We start from the raw sequence: 14,086 nt of genomic DNA on the forward strand, positions 1-14,086 counted from the left end.
TTAGTGACACAATTAAGAAATCATTTAACTTTATTTTTAAAAGACCATATGATAATGACAAACAAGAGTGAAAATTAAATACAGATTTATGAATTGACACACCAGTAAGCACAGGCGAGAACAAAGGGGCCTTTGCTTACAGTGAGTTCACACGCTACGCAGAAAAAGAAAGGCTTATGAACAAAAGACAACGTTCACCCCAACCCGAAAGGTTCTTCCTCAAAACACAGACCCCAATCAGACAGTTTACCTTGTTGGTATTCTGCAGAAATCTGGTCCAACTAAATTTGTATTTTATATGTAGTTTATTTTTCCCCCAGTGTGATCAGAAACTTGACTTTTTGCTGATGCGAGGTTTCGACCAAACACCCAACAAATTCACAGATAAGGCAACGGGACTGACTGTTCGAACATGAACAAAGGAACTTGATGTAGGTGTTTGATTTCTGTAATAAATCCCAAACAAGCATGATGGACAAACTCCATATTAAAAACAAATACAAAAGAAGACCGAGGTGTTCCTGATTCCAGGTCAGAGGTGAACGATTCATGATGCTGAGCTTGGAGCGGAGATGGTGATGATGAGGGTGAAGCTGGGGGTAACATTAAGGACACTTCCTGTCCACACACTGCTTTCCTCCCTCCTCATACTCCTGTTTGGAGATCCACATCTGCTGGAAGGTTCCCTGGAAGAAGAAGAAGAAGAAGAAGAAGAAAACGTGTTTTATTGGGCATTTAAAAAAAAGTTGTCAAGCATTCAGAGGATGTGTAATGTGATATGAAGAGAAAACAGGTCATTTCTATGTTCTTATTTGGCTTCCGCGTGTCCTTACAAGAGATGCCAGGATGGACCCTCCTATCCAGGCACTGAAGCGGCGCTCCACTGTAGTGTTGTTGGCGATCAGCTTCAGCCTCATACTCTACACATACAAATATACAAACATGTTCAACTCTGGCAGCAAACACGGGAGTGTTTTTACAATGTATTTAAAGATCAGACACAAATCAATTAACTAAACTGACCAGAAGCAGAACAACTATGTTTTGAATTTGAAGTGCACCGGTGACGAAAGTCTGAAATATTAATATTATTGATTGATCAAGTACTGGAGGCCCTGTCTGTTACTCACCGGAGGGGTTTTCTGGGAGAGTTCTCTGTTCAGTCGGTCAGTGAAGCCCTGAATGAGCGTGTTGCCTCCAGTCACCACTACGCTTCCGTACAGACCCTTAGATAAAAGGTCAAAGGTCAGCAGATGAGTTTGTTTGAAGATTCAGGCAGAAATCTGAGGTGCGTCATACAGGCACATACACTGGCTCTTATCAGACGGTGAAACAACGAATCTTTGTCAAACTCACAATTAAAAAATTGAATTGAGTGTTCAAAACATTTTCGGTTAAAATTGATTCTAATCAGGAGCATCAGCTTACTGGTTAAAATTCAAAGTGTCTGATAAGATCAGGAAACGTATTTTATCCACAATTAAAAAAAAGTGAAACAATGTTTAATAATACTCACTGGCCGAATGTCGATGTCACACATTCCCACACTGGTCGTCACCACGTGTCCGACTCCTAACATGGTGTTCCCTGACAGACCCTGAAGGTGATTAGGCCAAATAAACAAACATTGTATTCACACACAAAACGGATTCATAACACTGAAAAGCAGTTGAACACGGATAAACCTTACAGAACAGAGGACACTGTCATTTGAGGCAGTATTCAGTGAGAGGGAGTGCTCAGCCATTACAGCCGCTACCGATCTCTGAGATTACATTTGGGCTAACGGAGCATGTTAAGCAAACACGCACCTTGGCATTCGAAGGGTCAAACAGCCCCTCTGGGATCTTCAGCCTCTCAGCCCCGAAGTCGCAGTTGTAGCCGTTGGGCAGCTCGTAGTGCACTGTGGGCATTTGCGCAGCGACCCTGATGAAAGACAGATGGGTAACCTGTAAGTTCACTCTTTTACAATTAAACTGACAAGAAACATTCGTAGAAGATGATCAGTCTTTGCGTGCAAACCTCTGTAGAAGCTCTAGCATAAAGAATAAGGTATTTTGAAGTTGGTAATCCCTGCATAATAAACCATATCCCATGACCATGTCTATGTGAACCCCTCACACCCTACTTTGTGCTTCAAGTGGAAGCAATGTGGAGAAAAAGCTTTGGGAAGCACTGATCTGTGAACCCATGGCTCAAAAACTGGAGTAAAAACTATTCTCTAAATAATTAAGTTGCAAATAACTCTTACTGTTCATCATATGGCGAGTCGGACACCTGCAGCACAGATGCCTGGAAGTCCTGGATTACACACTGCAGAGAGTAAGACAAGATAAATTGGTACTCATTTAATACAAACCAACCAAAGACATGATCATTACAGTGCTGCAAAACAAATCCAGAGGAGTCGACGAGTTGCCTGCTTACATTACACATGTAGTTGTGCCAAGATCTGGTGACTTGAGGTAGTTTCTCCTTCTTCTTCCAGCTGGCTGGGGATCCTTCCCGCACTCCATCCTGTACAGACAAAAACACTGTGGCTGACACTGACTGGTCTGAAGGAAGATGACAAAAGGGAGCAATGCGGGTGGTGTTGGTATAATATAAAAAATTTAAAAAAGAGTAATTCCTGAGCAAAATGAACCATTTAAAATATACCAAATGAAACACAAGACATGAAAAACTCTCAAATGTGTAAGTAGCACTATCACAGATTTTACCTTTGATGCAATCATGTAGGGAGGAATTATTTCAACATTTAACTCTTGGAAAAGCTCCCTACACTGCATGCTCATAAAGTCTCCTGCCAGGGGCGATTTGACGATGCCTGTCAGAGAGAATAAATAAAATGTGTCAATTTATTAAAGAAACCTTAAAATCTTGAAAGCATATTTTCAAAAATTTAAATGTAAATCTTCATCAGTTTAAATATAACACACACAGTTTGTACTTGACCCTAAAGTGCCTTGAATGACAACCAAATTATCACGCTCTCCATTTTCTCTGATTCCCGGACCAGTGGAGTGTTTCCCTTTCCTCTAAATACAAATTTTATGTATTATGTAATATGTAAAATATTTTCCTTTTACATTTGATGACAACTTTTACTTAAATAAAAATGCTGCAGTAAGCTGAGGTCTAAAGGTCAAATAATCATCACTGCGGTGTTTGATATGTTGCCCCAAATTCCTTCTCTTGAACACATAGACAAGATTTAGAGGCAGGTATGATGTCAGACCTCGTACTTAGATTCTGGTAACATTTGACCTTTTTTGACTCATTCATTTAATAAATTATTGCTGCTCTACTACAAGACTTGGTTTCATCCTGAAAATGTATTGAAATGTTAGCACAGAGGGGTTGGGTTGGTGTGAAAATTAATCTGATTGAACAACAATATAAAAAAAAAAACATGTAATGGTAATGCAAAATTGGAATAACTGAAACTTTTGTTGGAGAAACTGGCTTGATTGTGGCAGGGCTGGAAAAATTGCGGCAACCAGCAGATGGCAACAAAATGTACAGACTGAACTGAAATGTAAAAGATGATATATTTCTATTCAATTTGACAAATAATTCCTTTCCTGGTTTATACGCTAACAAAAGTCAAATCTGCTGCCAATTTATTCAACGGGGAAGAATTCAGAGAAATAGTCACCTTGCTGCAGGACATAGCCATCATGTACTGGAATTGCTGTGGTGTGTGTGGCTCCACTGTCCAGGACCAAACCTGTAGACCGCCCATTGGCAAAGCTTTGATCGTCAAAGTAAAGGAAATAATGTGCAGCTCAACGTGCATCGGATGCCGTATCAGTTCAACAAATTTGTCATCAGGAAAATGAAGGTTTGGAGGCCATTATCAAACATTGGGGTGATGATTAAATTAACGATATGAACTCTGGCAGTTTGTCCTGGGTGAGGTGAAACAGTAAAGGATACGCAGACAGCACAGCTGATTTGCAGAGGAAGAAGGCAGGAATGTTGTAATGTTCAAACATCAGCTCTGTTAGCTTCTCTCGTTTTGCTCGAGTGTTCCACTGCAAACACAGAACAGAAGTTAGCCCTCTCATAACAAATCATTGTCAGCTGCACACAATCTAATACGTCTCTCCGTGTGGTGATGGAGGTCCAGCACGGGAAACTAACTCCTTGCTTCAAATCCTTTTCTCATCGGACTTTGATAACAACAAAAACACTTTAAATCCCTAACTTTCAGAGGACTCAAGTTTACCAGATGTTTTCTGTTGGATAGATAGTTTGCTGATGAACTTTGTGAATACTGTTTGGCCTTGACACAATACGTCGCCATCGTTGACTCCAGCTGAAACAAAGACTAACTCACCGATGCCTCTGACATGAGCACCGGATGCAGACTGGGCTCAGACTTGAAGTGCATCTTGTACGTGTGATCCAAAATGGCCTGGAAACTGTCCCAGTCCTCAACTATCAGCAGGGTAGAAGAAAGAAAACAAGCGCAAACCTTGTCAAACTTCTGATCTTAGTGAAATTACTTCTGAGTTCTGATTTTTAGGTAACAAAATACTATAACAGTTGAAAACAACTGGCAAACAAATTATCTGCGCATAACGTGAAACAGCCAAAATGATTCAAATTCCGCATCTAGTTTTGGGAAATGGTGTGCAGTTATTGGAGGAAATTTACATTTGTGGCTCTGAGTCCTGGGCACAAACGCAGACATATGTTGAGCACACAGCAGCAATGTTCTCATGGAATGTCTGTATTTTATTAATGGCTACGGAAGTCAGCGTCACAAAGAAAAAAAAAACGTTTATCGTTCATCTTGGCTGGGTCAGATGGTGGAGAAATTAGAGCGATGATGAGGTTTTTTTAGATAACAATTTGAGCAACAGGCACCAATGTTCCAGGTCAGCCCTCTGAGGGAGCCTGTGGTCCCACTGTGCTGTTCTGCTGCAATTAAGATTGGTGTCACACTCGTCTCTAAATAGCCTCACAGTCAAACTCCACTGGACCACATTCTGATGAGCATCATCAGCGAGGTCGGTGCAACAGTCTTTCATATCTGCCGTCGCTAATTCTTTAGAAGTCACTTTTGTGGCTTTAAATGCTTTGAACAGTGCAGAAATCTTTAGGATAGTACTTGAAGACATTCACTGACAACAGCTGCAACTAACAAGTATTTTCATTATTAATTAATCGGCTGCTTATATTCCTGATCAATCATTCAGTGCACAAAATGTCAAAGATATGTGGTGGGAAAAAAATAAATGCAGATTACAATTTAACAAAGTCTGATACGTTGACTTTAAATTGCTTGTTTCAGCACAGGACAAAATTTTGATCATTGATAAATGTCATTTAAAAAACATGGATTTCGGACTGTCGGACAAAACTGAGAAATTTTAATAGAGATTTAGGGCAAATTAATAATTGACTATTTTAATGATCAGATCAGTGGACGAAGTAAAGAACTATTTGTCGCAAATAGTTCATAGTTTTGAAATTGAAAACACAGAATGATTTAGATGAGTAATATTAAACAGATGTGAGAAATATGCCAGTACAATTACAGGAAATAGAAAACATCTGAGACTGCCATGAGTGAATGTGCTTATTCCAAATCACTGATCTCAAGACCAGAGCATGGGAAAGTACACCCAAGACTCAATGATGATGTTTTTTTTAGGGTAACAGCACTGGTTAGTAAAGGTTTAACTCTAGTTCAGCAGCAGGGACAGCTCTCAAAAATGTGACGTTTGAAAAACACACAATTTAAATGCAAACGTGGTAGGAAAGAAAGATACGACCACTCGCAGACATACCATACTTTGATGTACCAAAGATGGAAAGGGGCTTGGCTTCTATTGAGAGGACGCTAGATGGGAGAGCTCATGATAATGAGTCGCCTTGGGCTTCAAATAATGTCATTGATATTCATGATGAACAGTCGTCATCTATACGCCGGTCAAGGTTGTGACAAGTGCGTCTACAACGTCAGTTCCCAGACCAAAATGGTTTAATTATGGATATGAATCAAGCCAGCTGGATAATAAATATTCATTGCCGAGTTTGCGTCACGGACCATGACAAGATCCCCGGACTAATACACTTCCAAATGAACCGATGTACTGTATGTTTGTTGTACTAAACAGATACAGATCCTTTTCCAACACATACTGTACACGTCACAGTCAGTCCATTGTATTTGAAATATATCTGCTTCTATGCGATATTACTTCCCAATCATTATTGCTCACTCAAGGACATGCCAGTAAAATATGCAAAAACTACACATCAACTGAACACTCACTCATGCCATTCTTGAGCGGAGACATGACCTCCATGTTCTCTCTGGGTACCCTCAGCTGATTAGTATCGATGTAGTAGGTGGTGCCGCTCTGCTTGCTCTTGTCACCATCCGTCTCCATTGGCGTGCTGCCATCCTCCCGGTCAAGGGTCACACCGATCACTGTGGGGAAGTCCGCCTGAGCCGAGACAAATCGAAGCCAAAACACGAACAGGTCAAGACGCGTATAAAGACCTTCATCACAAAGTGCGTCACTGTCCCAAACATTTAATGAGTAGATTCATTCAAGTTTTTGTGAAATATCAAGGTGATGGAATGTGAAGCAATGTTGCTCTGACTTATGAAGACAAACATTACAACAGTTTGGAAACTCTAAAAAGTGCCTGATTTGATTTTCTAATATTTTGGCTCGTCTTGACCATTTCAGCATGCAAAAACAGTGTCTGCACAGCTGCGAGCATGTCAGCAGGGTTTCTCTATTACAGCAGCTCAGATCAAAACCACAGGGAAGCATTAAATATCACAATCATGTATTTTCTCTGGGAACCGATAAGCCTCAGGGATGGGAAATAACGTCACATGACTGAAAGTACACTATACGTGGTTGGGATTAAAGGAGGTGGGTTGGGAAAGACAAAAACTTCATATAGTGTGTCCTAAGGGTGGGCGATATGGCTCTAAATCACAATATCACTGGGTATTTCTGTGATAACGATATTGTTTTATGATCAAATATTGAAAAATACTTTATTATTCATTTTGAGAACATAAAATTGCAATACATTAAGTTATTGTTTTATATGTCAGTATAAATGTAACTGTTCAACTTCAAATCATCAGTGAAAACTATTATATTACTGTGGTTTGTTGGACAACTAATCTTTTGTAACTGAACCACTTCCATACTAATGAAGTTCCTCCCGCTTTTAGCCATGTTTGTTGTTGCTGTGCAGGTAACGTATGATATGGCTTTATGCTGTCAACAAGTTGGAATATTGAAATTATCACGATATAAATTATATTTATCCTATTAAAAAATATAACTATATTATTGTGCACAATACAATGTGGTACAACCCTAGTAGGTATGTCACAGCCAAACTGCAAAGGTTTGTTTGTCATTATGAAACTGACAAATGGTACCATTTCTATCTGAAGTCCAAATCAGTTAAGTAAGGATTCAGTTTGAACATGTGAGGAGTTCAGTCTGATGTAGAACGACACAGTGGGAGAAAAAAAACATAGTTTTAAATATCAACTTGACTATTTCATGTGTCATTTTGCATGTATTGTTGCATCAATACTGAAAAAAAAAAAGTTGATACCAATATTGTAATACCAATTTATACTCTTTGTGAACGTTGGGGCTCAATGCATATGATTGAAAGGATGCTGACATGTATGTCTAGCAACTAAGGTTATGTGTGGCAGTAACTCTGAAGGGACAGTAAAGTCTATCACCACGCCCCAGACAGCGTGCTCCTATAGTTACCAGTTACACACCACCAAGTAGGGTTTGTAATGGAAATGTTAACCCTGACAGTGTTGTACAGCGGTTCAAATTTCCATTACAGGTTGAAGTATACAAGCTAACAGAGGAGATTATACATGCCAGTGGTATGTGTAATGTATTGATTTATCTTTATTTTATTTGTTTTTGTGTCTATAGTCTCTGTATGTGTATCTATTCTTTTATTGCTCTTATTTTTTTCTAAAATTATTATTTTTGTATCTATCTTATTTCGTTTATTTCATACATATTTGTAAATGTGTTCATCCTGTGTACATGCTGCTGTGACGACTAAATTTCCCCACTGTGGGATTAATGAAGTCTAATCTAATCTAATAAAGACAACGCACACATACCACAGTTGAGCCCAGTGGACAAAGCATGGAAGTAGAAAGGTCTAGCATGGCAGTCTTGGACATCTATAATACTGTAGTATCTGCATAAAACCAAACCCCATAGACTAGTCTGCTGAGAGTCAATGTGTGTCCGTCTCTGACACTTTATCTTATTCACCTATTCATTCTTGACCTCCCCACCTATAGCACAGACAAATCAAAACTAAGGAAGTACTCCAGTGATCTGAACTCAATTTCTGCCGTCTGTCTCCAGGGTGACAGCCCTCTTTTCTTGACATTGGTGTGCCCCCAGAGGGAAGATGAAGATGCACAGAGGAAGAAAAGACACATAGTTAATCAGGTCATTTGAGTGATCCACTTACCTTGGGACAGTCTTCGCCTGCGTAGCCAGCTCTTACCGAATAAGAGCCAATGTCGAACACCAAAGCTCCCACCTCATCTGCAGAAATGAGAGAGGTGCTTTGAATTTGATGTAAATATAATTTGAACTTGTATTCGAATGAATATAGTGATAAATGATATATGGGGGAACTACTATTGGAAGTTTTTTCTCAAATAATAATGTATATACGTTGAAAGACTCTTATTTTCCCCAAGCTGTACACCGTCACAGAATTTTTTTTAAGTAGTACATTAGATATTTACTCATGAGCCAGGCTTTATAAGTATGCCATACAGAGCTAAAGTTGCATTATTTGAGTATTGTCCTTATTATTACATTTTGGCCCATTATGACATTTTTGCAGTGTTTTTAAAGAGTATCATTTTGCACTTAATAACAGGAAGGACATTCTCTCCAGAAACAAATGGTAGAGCAGTTTGAGCTGTTTCAGATGAATTTATAGTATTTGAAGGGATTATCTTTTTTCCACTGTTACACAAAGTAGGTTCACATAAGCATAAGTGCACAGCAGCAGGACAAATTAACAGGTTATTGATCAAAAGACAGCAAATCAATTGTGACTAATAACAAGTTGCAGTCATTTAACTCCCTTAACTCTCACCAATTTTCTGCACAGGTTGTTTTGGAAACGTCACATCTGGTAACTGTTCCAACATCATGAACTACTAATGTCAACTACCATGTTGCATAGTAAAATACTCCTTACCTGTGCACAATGATGCGACGTAATTGACTTTACAGTAAATTTGCATTCAGGATTATAGTTATTACTAGAGCAAGATATTATGTTAAGATATTAGAAGGTATCGTCTTAGATGTTGGATATAATAATATGGCATTAGTGTTGTCTTTTCCTGGTTATAAAGGAAGTGTGACAGTAAAGTAATGCAGCTTTTGCCTTTACCTACTTAGTCATTATTGATCAAAAACCTCAGTGTAAATATTTTTGTGAAAGCACCAATAGTCATCCCGAACTTATCGTCGCTATATCAGTATCACGGTATTTGGTGAAATATTTAAACACGATATTTGATTTGGTCCAAACCACCCCGCCCTGGTTGTTGCGAATAATAATAATAATAAATAAAAACAGCACAAATTACTTATTTAAATAATCAGAAAAGCCGATACACTTTAAAAATAAAATAAAAAAATAAAAACATTTGAGGAAAGCTTCCTTCGACACGTTACAGTCAGAAGGAAAGATAACAGTCGTAAAGGTAAATTAAATCTAGTTTAACGTTTCGTTGTTTTTCGTGACACCGACTGGATGTGTTCATGAGCTCGCCATGCCCACTTTCATTCATTTCCTTGCTAACCAGGCGGTGCCAATGGGGGTTGCTTTGCAATGACCGTCACAAGAGCAAAACTTTGACCACAAGACGAGGCCGCCTGAAGTGAACATATAAAAAACCCACGCGTGCTGAATCTCGTCGCGGTTATAAATGTTCGCAAGAACGTAGCTTCAAGTTTAGCGCGAAGCTAAACGTTAGCAGAGCTAGCTGGCTAAGTGCTACAGATCGGGACAAGGTGGACAAGTTGATTTAAATCACAAGAGCCCACTCACCGCCTCCGTACACTCCGCCACTCATCCTTTAAAGTATCGCAACAGGATATTTCCCAATAGAAATGATTATAGTAGAAACACAGCCGCTGACCGGTTAATCACAACAAAGGGAATTTGTTAGCATGGATCAATCTGACGAAGCGGGCGCCACACTGCGTTGAGCTCGCTGTCCAATCAGAACGCAGTATTCGATCAGTACTTCCGTTTCACTTGTGACGTTGTAATAACGTGACTGCAAGTACTTCCGTGCTCCGGAGTGAACGTGGCCCTGACGACTTGATATCAACGTGAGTTAAAACTGGTCATAAGTATCACGAAGTTACTTTTTAAGGTTAAAAACTAACGTACAAATAGCGCGAGAGCCGTCTTTGCAACGGCGGGGTTAAATTTAGTGAGCGTTTACTGCGGGACCTTGAGTCACGGTCGTTACAGCCAACAAGACCGATTTTGGGCGACCATGTCACGGCATGCTGCAAAAACCGTGACACTGACAAGTGCAAATTCTAAAATGCACACCTCGCATTATCCTTGTGGTTAACATTCAGTGATATTGGGGGGGTAATTACTTCCCTATCTCTATATAGGACATACGTTTCTGCAGCCTCGTGCGTCCTGGTTGTTCAAAGTTAGATTAATTGCGCAAAGCGCAGTTGGTGTTTATGATTTGGTAACTCGCCGAGTACGTTCACTCAGAGAAGAGGTATGGTTATATGAACTATGAAACTCGTACAACTCAAAAATGTGAATTATTATCATTTATAGTCCTAAGAATAAATGTAAGTTAAACTGGGGGGGGGAGAAAAAAAAATCATGTTTCTTTTCACGGCCCAACAATTGCTTGTTTTATTTAACTAACAATGAAAATGTAGATTTATCATCATAGAAGACGAAGAAAACCAACAAGTGAGTCACTTTTTTTTTTTTTTTTTTTTTTTTTTTTTTTAGCATTTTGGCTTAATAAAATGGCAAACAATTAATTGTTTTATTAAAATTGTCTGTGGTTAATTAGTTGGCTAATTGTTTTGGCTTTCATAATATTGTCTTGCGCTACGCTGTGTGCACAGTTTGACATTCACAGAGAAGAAGTTATAAGAAAAAGCTCCTGTTTTTGTGCGAGCATTCTCTGGTTAACACCTGTTGTCTGACATCATTCCCTGTTGCAAAGTTATTTATTTATTTTGAAAGTGAGTTCATTCTTGACTAAACTCAAGCTCATGATGAGTACATTAAATTATAGATTAATTGGCATAGAATTAATCAAGTATCACAATTCTATTTTATCAAGAGGAATGTCAATCATTCTGTATATCAGTCCTTTCAGGACTTTTATATAAGTTGAAACTGAAGATTTTCTTTTTTTTTTTTTTTACTGTTGGTTGGTCAGAAGAAGTCATATCTTTTGAGTTTAATCTTAGTTGTTGTGTTTGGCATTCTTCACAATTTTCTGCCTTTTTATCAATGAAACAATTACTTTGTAATTATCATTTAAAAAGTAATCAACAGATTAATACATTATGAAAGCAATCAATGGTTGACTGTTTTGGCCACAATTATTTCTGAATGTTCTTCAGACATGGAAGAATTAATTTTTAACTTGGTTTCTGTCCAGCACCCATGCAGCGCTGCCTCACTCTGACCCTTGCCTGGCACAGTAGGCTCCTCTTGAGAAATAAATTTGCATCAGTCCACTGCCAGCAGTCAGCAGCCATGTCAGGCCTCCTCATCAACCAGCCCAAATACTCCTGGCTGAAAGAGCTGGGTTTGTCAGAGGACAACCCCGGTGTTTACAACGGGAGCTGGGGAGGCAGCGGGGAGGTCATCACGTCGTACTGCCCCGCCAACAATGAGCCGATTGCCAGAGTTACCCAGGCTACTTTGGCGGAGTATGAAGAAACTGTCCAGAAGACAAAAGAAGCTTGGAAGATGTGGGCAGATATTCCAGCTCCAAAAAGAGGGGAGATTGTGAGGCAGATTGGTGATGCATTGAGAAAGAAGATCAAAGTCCTTGGAAGCCTGGTATCCCTCGAAATGGGCAAGATCTACGTTGAGGGAGTGGGTGAAGTTCAAGAGTACGTTGATGTCTGTGATTATGCTGTTGGTCTGTCTAGAATGATTGGCGGGCCCATCCTGCCTTCAGAAAGACCAGGCCATGCGCTGATCGAACAGTGGAACCCAGTTGGTCTTGTTGGCATCATCACTGCCTTTAACTTCCCGGTGGCTGTCTACGGCTGGAACAATGCCATCGCTCTGACCTGCGGCAACGTCTGCCTCTGGAAAGGCGCTCCAACCACCCCCCTCACAAGTGTTGCAGTTACCAAGATTGTAGCTGAGGTACTGGAGCGGAACAATCTGCCCGGTGCTATCTGCGCCATGACCTGTGGCGGCGCTGATATTGGCACAGCCATGGCAAAGGATGAGCGTGTAGACCTGCTGTCTTTCACTGGCAGCACCCATGTTGGCAAGATGGTGGCCATGATGGTGCAAGAAAGGTTCGGTCAGAAACTGCTGGAGCTCGGTGGAAACAATGCTATCATCGTGTTTGAAGACGCTGACCTGAATCTTGTGGTGCCCTCCGCTGTCTTCGCTTCTGTGGGAACTGCTGGCCAGCGCTGCACCACAACCAGGAGGCTGATGCTGCATGAGAGTGTTCATGACACAGTGGTTGAGAGGATCACAAAGGCCTACAAACAGGTCCGCATTGGAGACCCCTGGGACCCCAGCACCATGTATGGTCCTCTGCACACCAAACAAGCTATGGAGCAGTATCTTGCAGCTATTGAGAAGGCCAAGCATCAGGGTGGCACTCTTGTCTGTGGAGGAAAGGTGATGGACCGCCCTGGTAACTATGTGGAGCCCACCATCATTACAGGACTGGCTCACGATGCACCCATTGTCCACACCGAAACCTTTGTCCCCATCCTCTACGTCCTCAAGTTCAAGACAGAAGAGGAGGCTTTTGCCTGGAACAATGAGGTCAAGCAGGGCCTGTCCAGCAGCATCTTCACCAAAGATATGGGTCGGGTTTTCCGCTGGCTGGGGCCCAAAGGATCCGACTGTGGCATCGTGAATGTCAACATCCCCACAAGCGGAGCTGAGATTGGAGGAGCCTTTGGTGGGGAGAAACATACAGGAGGTGGAAGAGAGTCAGGCAGTGACTCTTGGAAGCAATACATGAGGCGTTCGACATGCACAATAAATTACAGCAAAGATCTTCCTCTGGCCCAGGGAATCAAGTTTGAGTGAAGCCTCCAGGTTGCTTGTTGTTTAAGCTTCAGGGAGCCCAAAGGACAAAACTAAATGTAAATGCAGAATGTTGCCAGACAAATATAAGACCTTTGTCTTTGCATTCAGAAAGGTCAGCCCAAATTCAACAAAGTTTTGGATCTGTATTAGTCATCTATCAAAACTGTATCTTTGGTTTTGATGTTGGATCTTGTATTTGGAACAGTTTCAGTAGTTTTGCGTTAAAGTTCCCTCAAATGTTTGTGTTCACTTTTCTATAAGCAGTTCAAAATCAAGTTTGAGTGCTACACAACTGTAACTGATAATTTATCAAAAATAAATTATAACTCCATTTTGGAGAGAAAAAAATTGCTGTAGACTTTATATCAATGTGTAGATTAAACCATTGTAGTGCACATAGCCTGTCAGCACAGATGGCATAACAATCTTATCAGACTTTCTATGATCATAAAAACTAACAACTGTAGGTTGTTAAGGTGTAGCAAATAAAAAGCTGGCTGTTTGCATTAATATACTGTGCTGTGCATGTAAAGCACTCAAAGAAACAAGAGAGTAAAAGAAACAATGTACTTTCCAGGCAATCAAACAACAATGAATAAAAGGCATTGTGTTGACATGTGGACTTTGTCAGCGTTTTCTTTCTAAACTTTTATAGAGAAGATCAGAAGAAGGAACAGTAGTTGTAAAACTTGAGGATGTGTCATGAACATCAACATGTCTC

General features: G+C 40.2%; 2 protein-coding genes across 3 annotated transcripts; one reads left to right on the forward strand and one right to left on the reverse strand.

Annotated features, from left to right (window-relative positions):
* Positions 1-4: 4 nt before the first annotated feature.
* Positions 5-10,285, reverse strand: actl6a (actin-like 6A). Its single transcript, XM_069694755.1, has 14 exons — positions 10,123-10,285; positions 8,515-8,591; positions 6,290-6,464; positions 4,343-4,443; positions 3,940-4,037; positions 3,659-3,753; positions 2,721-2,827; positions 2,428-2,517; positions 2,252-2,313; positions 1,812-1,926; positions 1,517-1,597; positions 1,131-1,226; positions 834-920; positions 5-686 (listed from the first exon to the last, which is right to left on the reverse strand). Exons 1-14 carry the CDS (start codon positions 10,145-10,147, stop codon positions 606-608), a joined length of 1,290 nt encoding a protein of 429 aa, XP_069550856.1. The 5' UTR covers positions 10,148-10,285; the 3' UTR covers positions 5-605.
* Positions 10,286-10,344: 59 nt separating this feature from the next.
* On the forward strand, positions 10,345-13,983 carry aldh7a1 (aldehyde dehydrogenase 7 family, member A1). Of its 2 annotated transcripts, XM_069694753.1 has the most exons (3): positions 10,345-10,409; positions 10,992-11,025; positions 11,732-13,983. In XM_069694753.1, the coding sequence occupies exon 3, from the start codon at positions 11,737-11,739 to the stop codon at positions 13,363-13,365; it is 1,629 nt and encodes a 542-aa protein (XP_069550854.1). In that variant the 5' UTR covers positions 10,345-10,409; positions 10,992-11,025; positions 11,732-11,736; the 3' UTR covers positions 13,366-13,983. The 2 variants fall into 2 exon arrangements, with proteins under 2 accessions (XP_069550854.1, XP_069550855.1); XM_069694754.1 differs by lacking the exon at positions 10,992-11,025 and having other exon boundaries at positions 10,351-10,409.
* The last annotated feature ends 103 nt before the right edge of the window (positions 13,984-14,086 follow it).

The sequence above is a fragment of the Brachyistius frenatus genome, unplaced genomic scaffold, assembly GCF_029030835.1.
Source record: "Brachyistius frenatus isolate BFR_SWC_R1_liver_20210118 unplaced genomic scaffold, ASM2903083v1 Contig_18, whole genome shotgun sequence".
Classification (NCBI taxonomy): domain Eukaryota; kingdom Metazoa; phylum Chordata; class Actinopteri; family Embiotocidae; genus Brachyistius; species Brachyistius frenatus.

Excerpts from the sequence above, each read along its gene's own strand:
- actl6a (XM_069694755.1), bottom strand. The coding sequence starts at position 10,147 with ATGAGTGGCGGAGTGTACGGAGGCG. Across the intron at positions 6,465-8,514 it reads CAGGCGAAGACTGTCCCAAG|GCGGACTTCCCCACAGTGAT; the intron begins GTAAGTGGATCA and ends GTCTCGGCTCAG. Across the intron at positions 687-833 it reads GGTCCATCCTGGCATCTCTT|GGAACCTTCCAGCAGATGTG; the intron begins GTAAGGACACGC and ends TTCTTCTTCCAG.
- aldh7a1 (XM_069694753.1), top strand. The coding sequence starts at position 11,737 with ATGCAGCGCTGCCTCACTCTGACCCTTGCCTGGCACAGTAGGCTCCTC.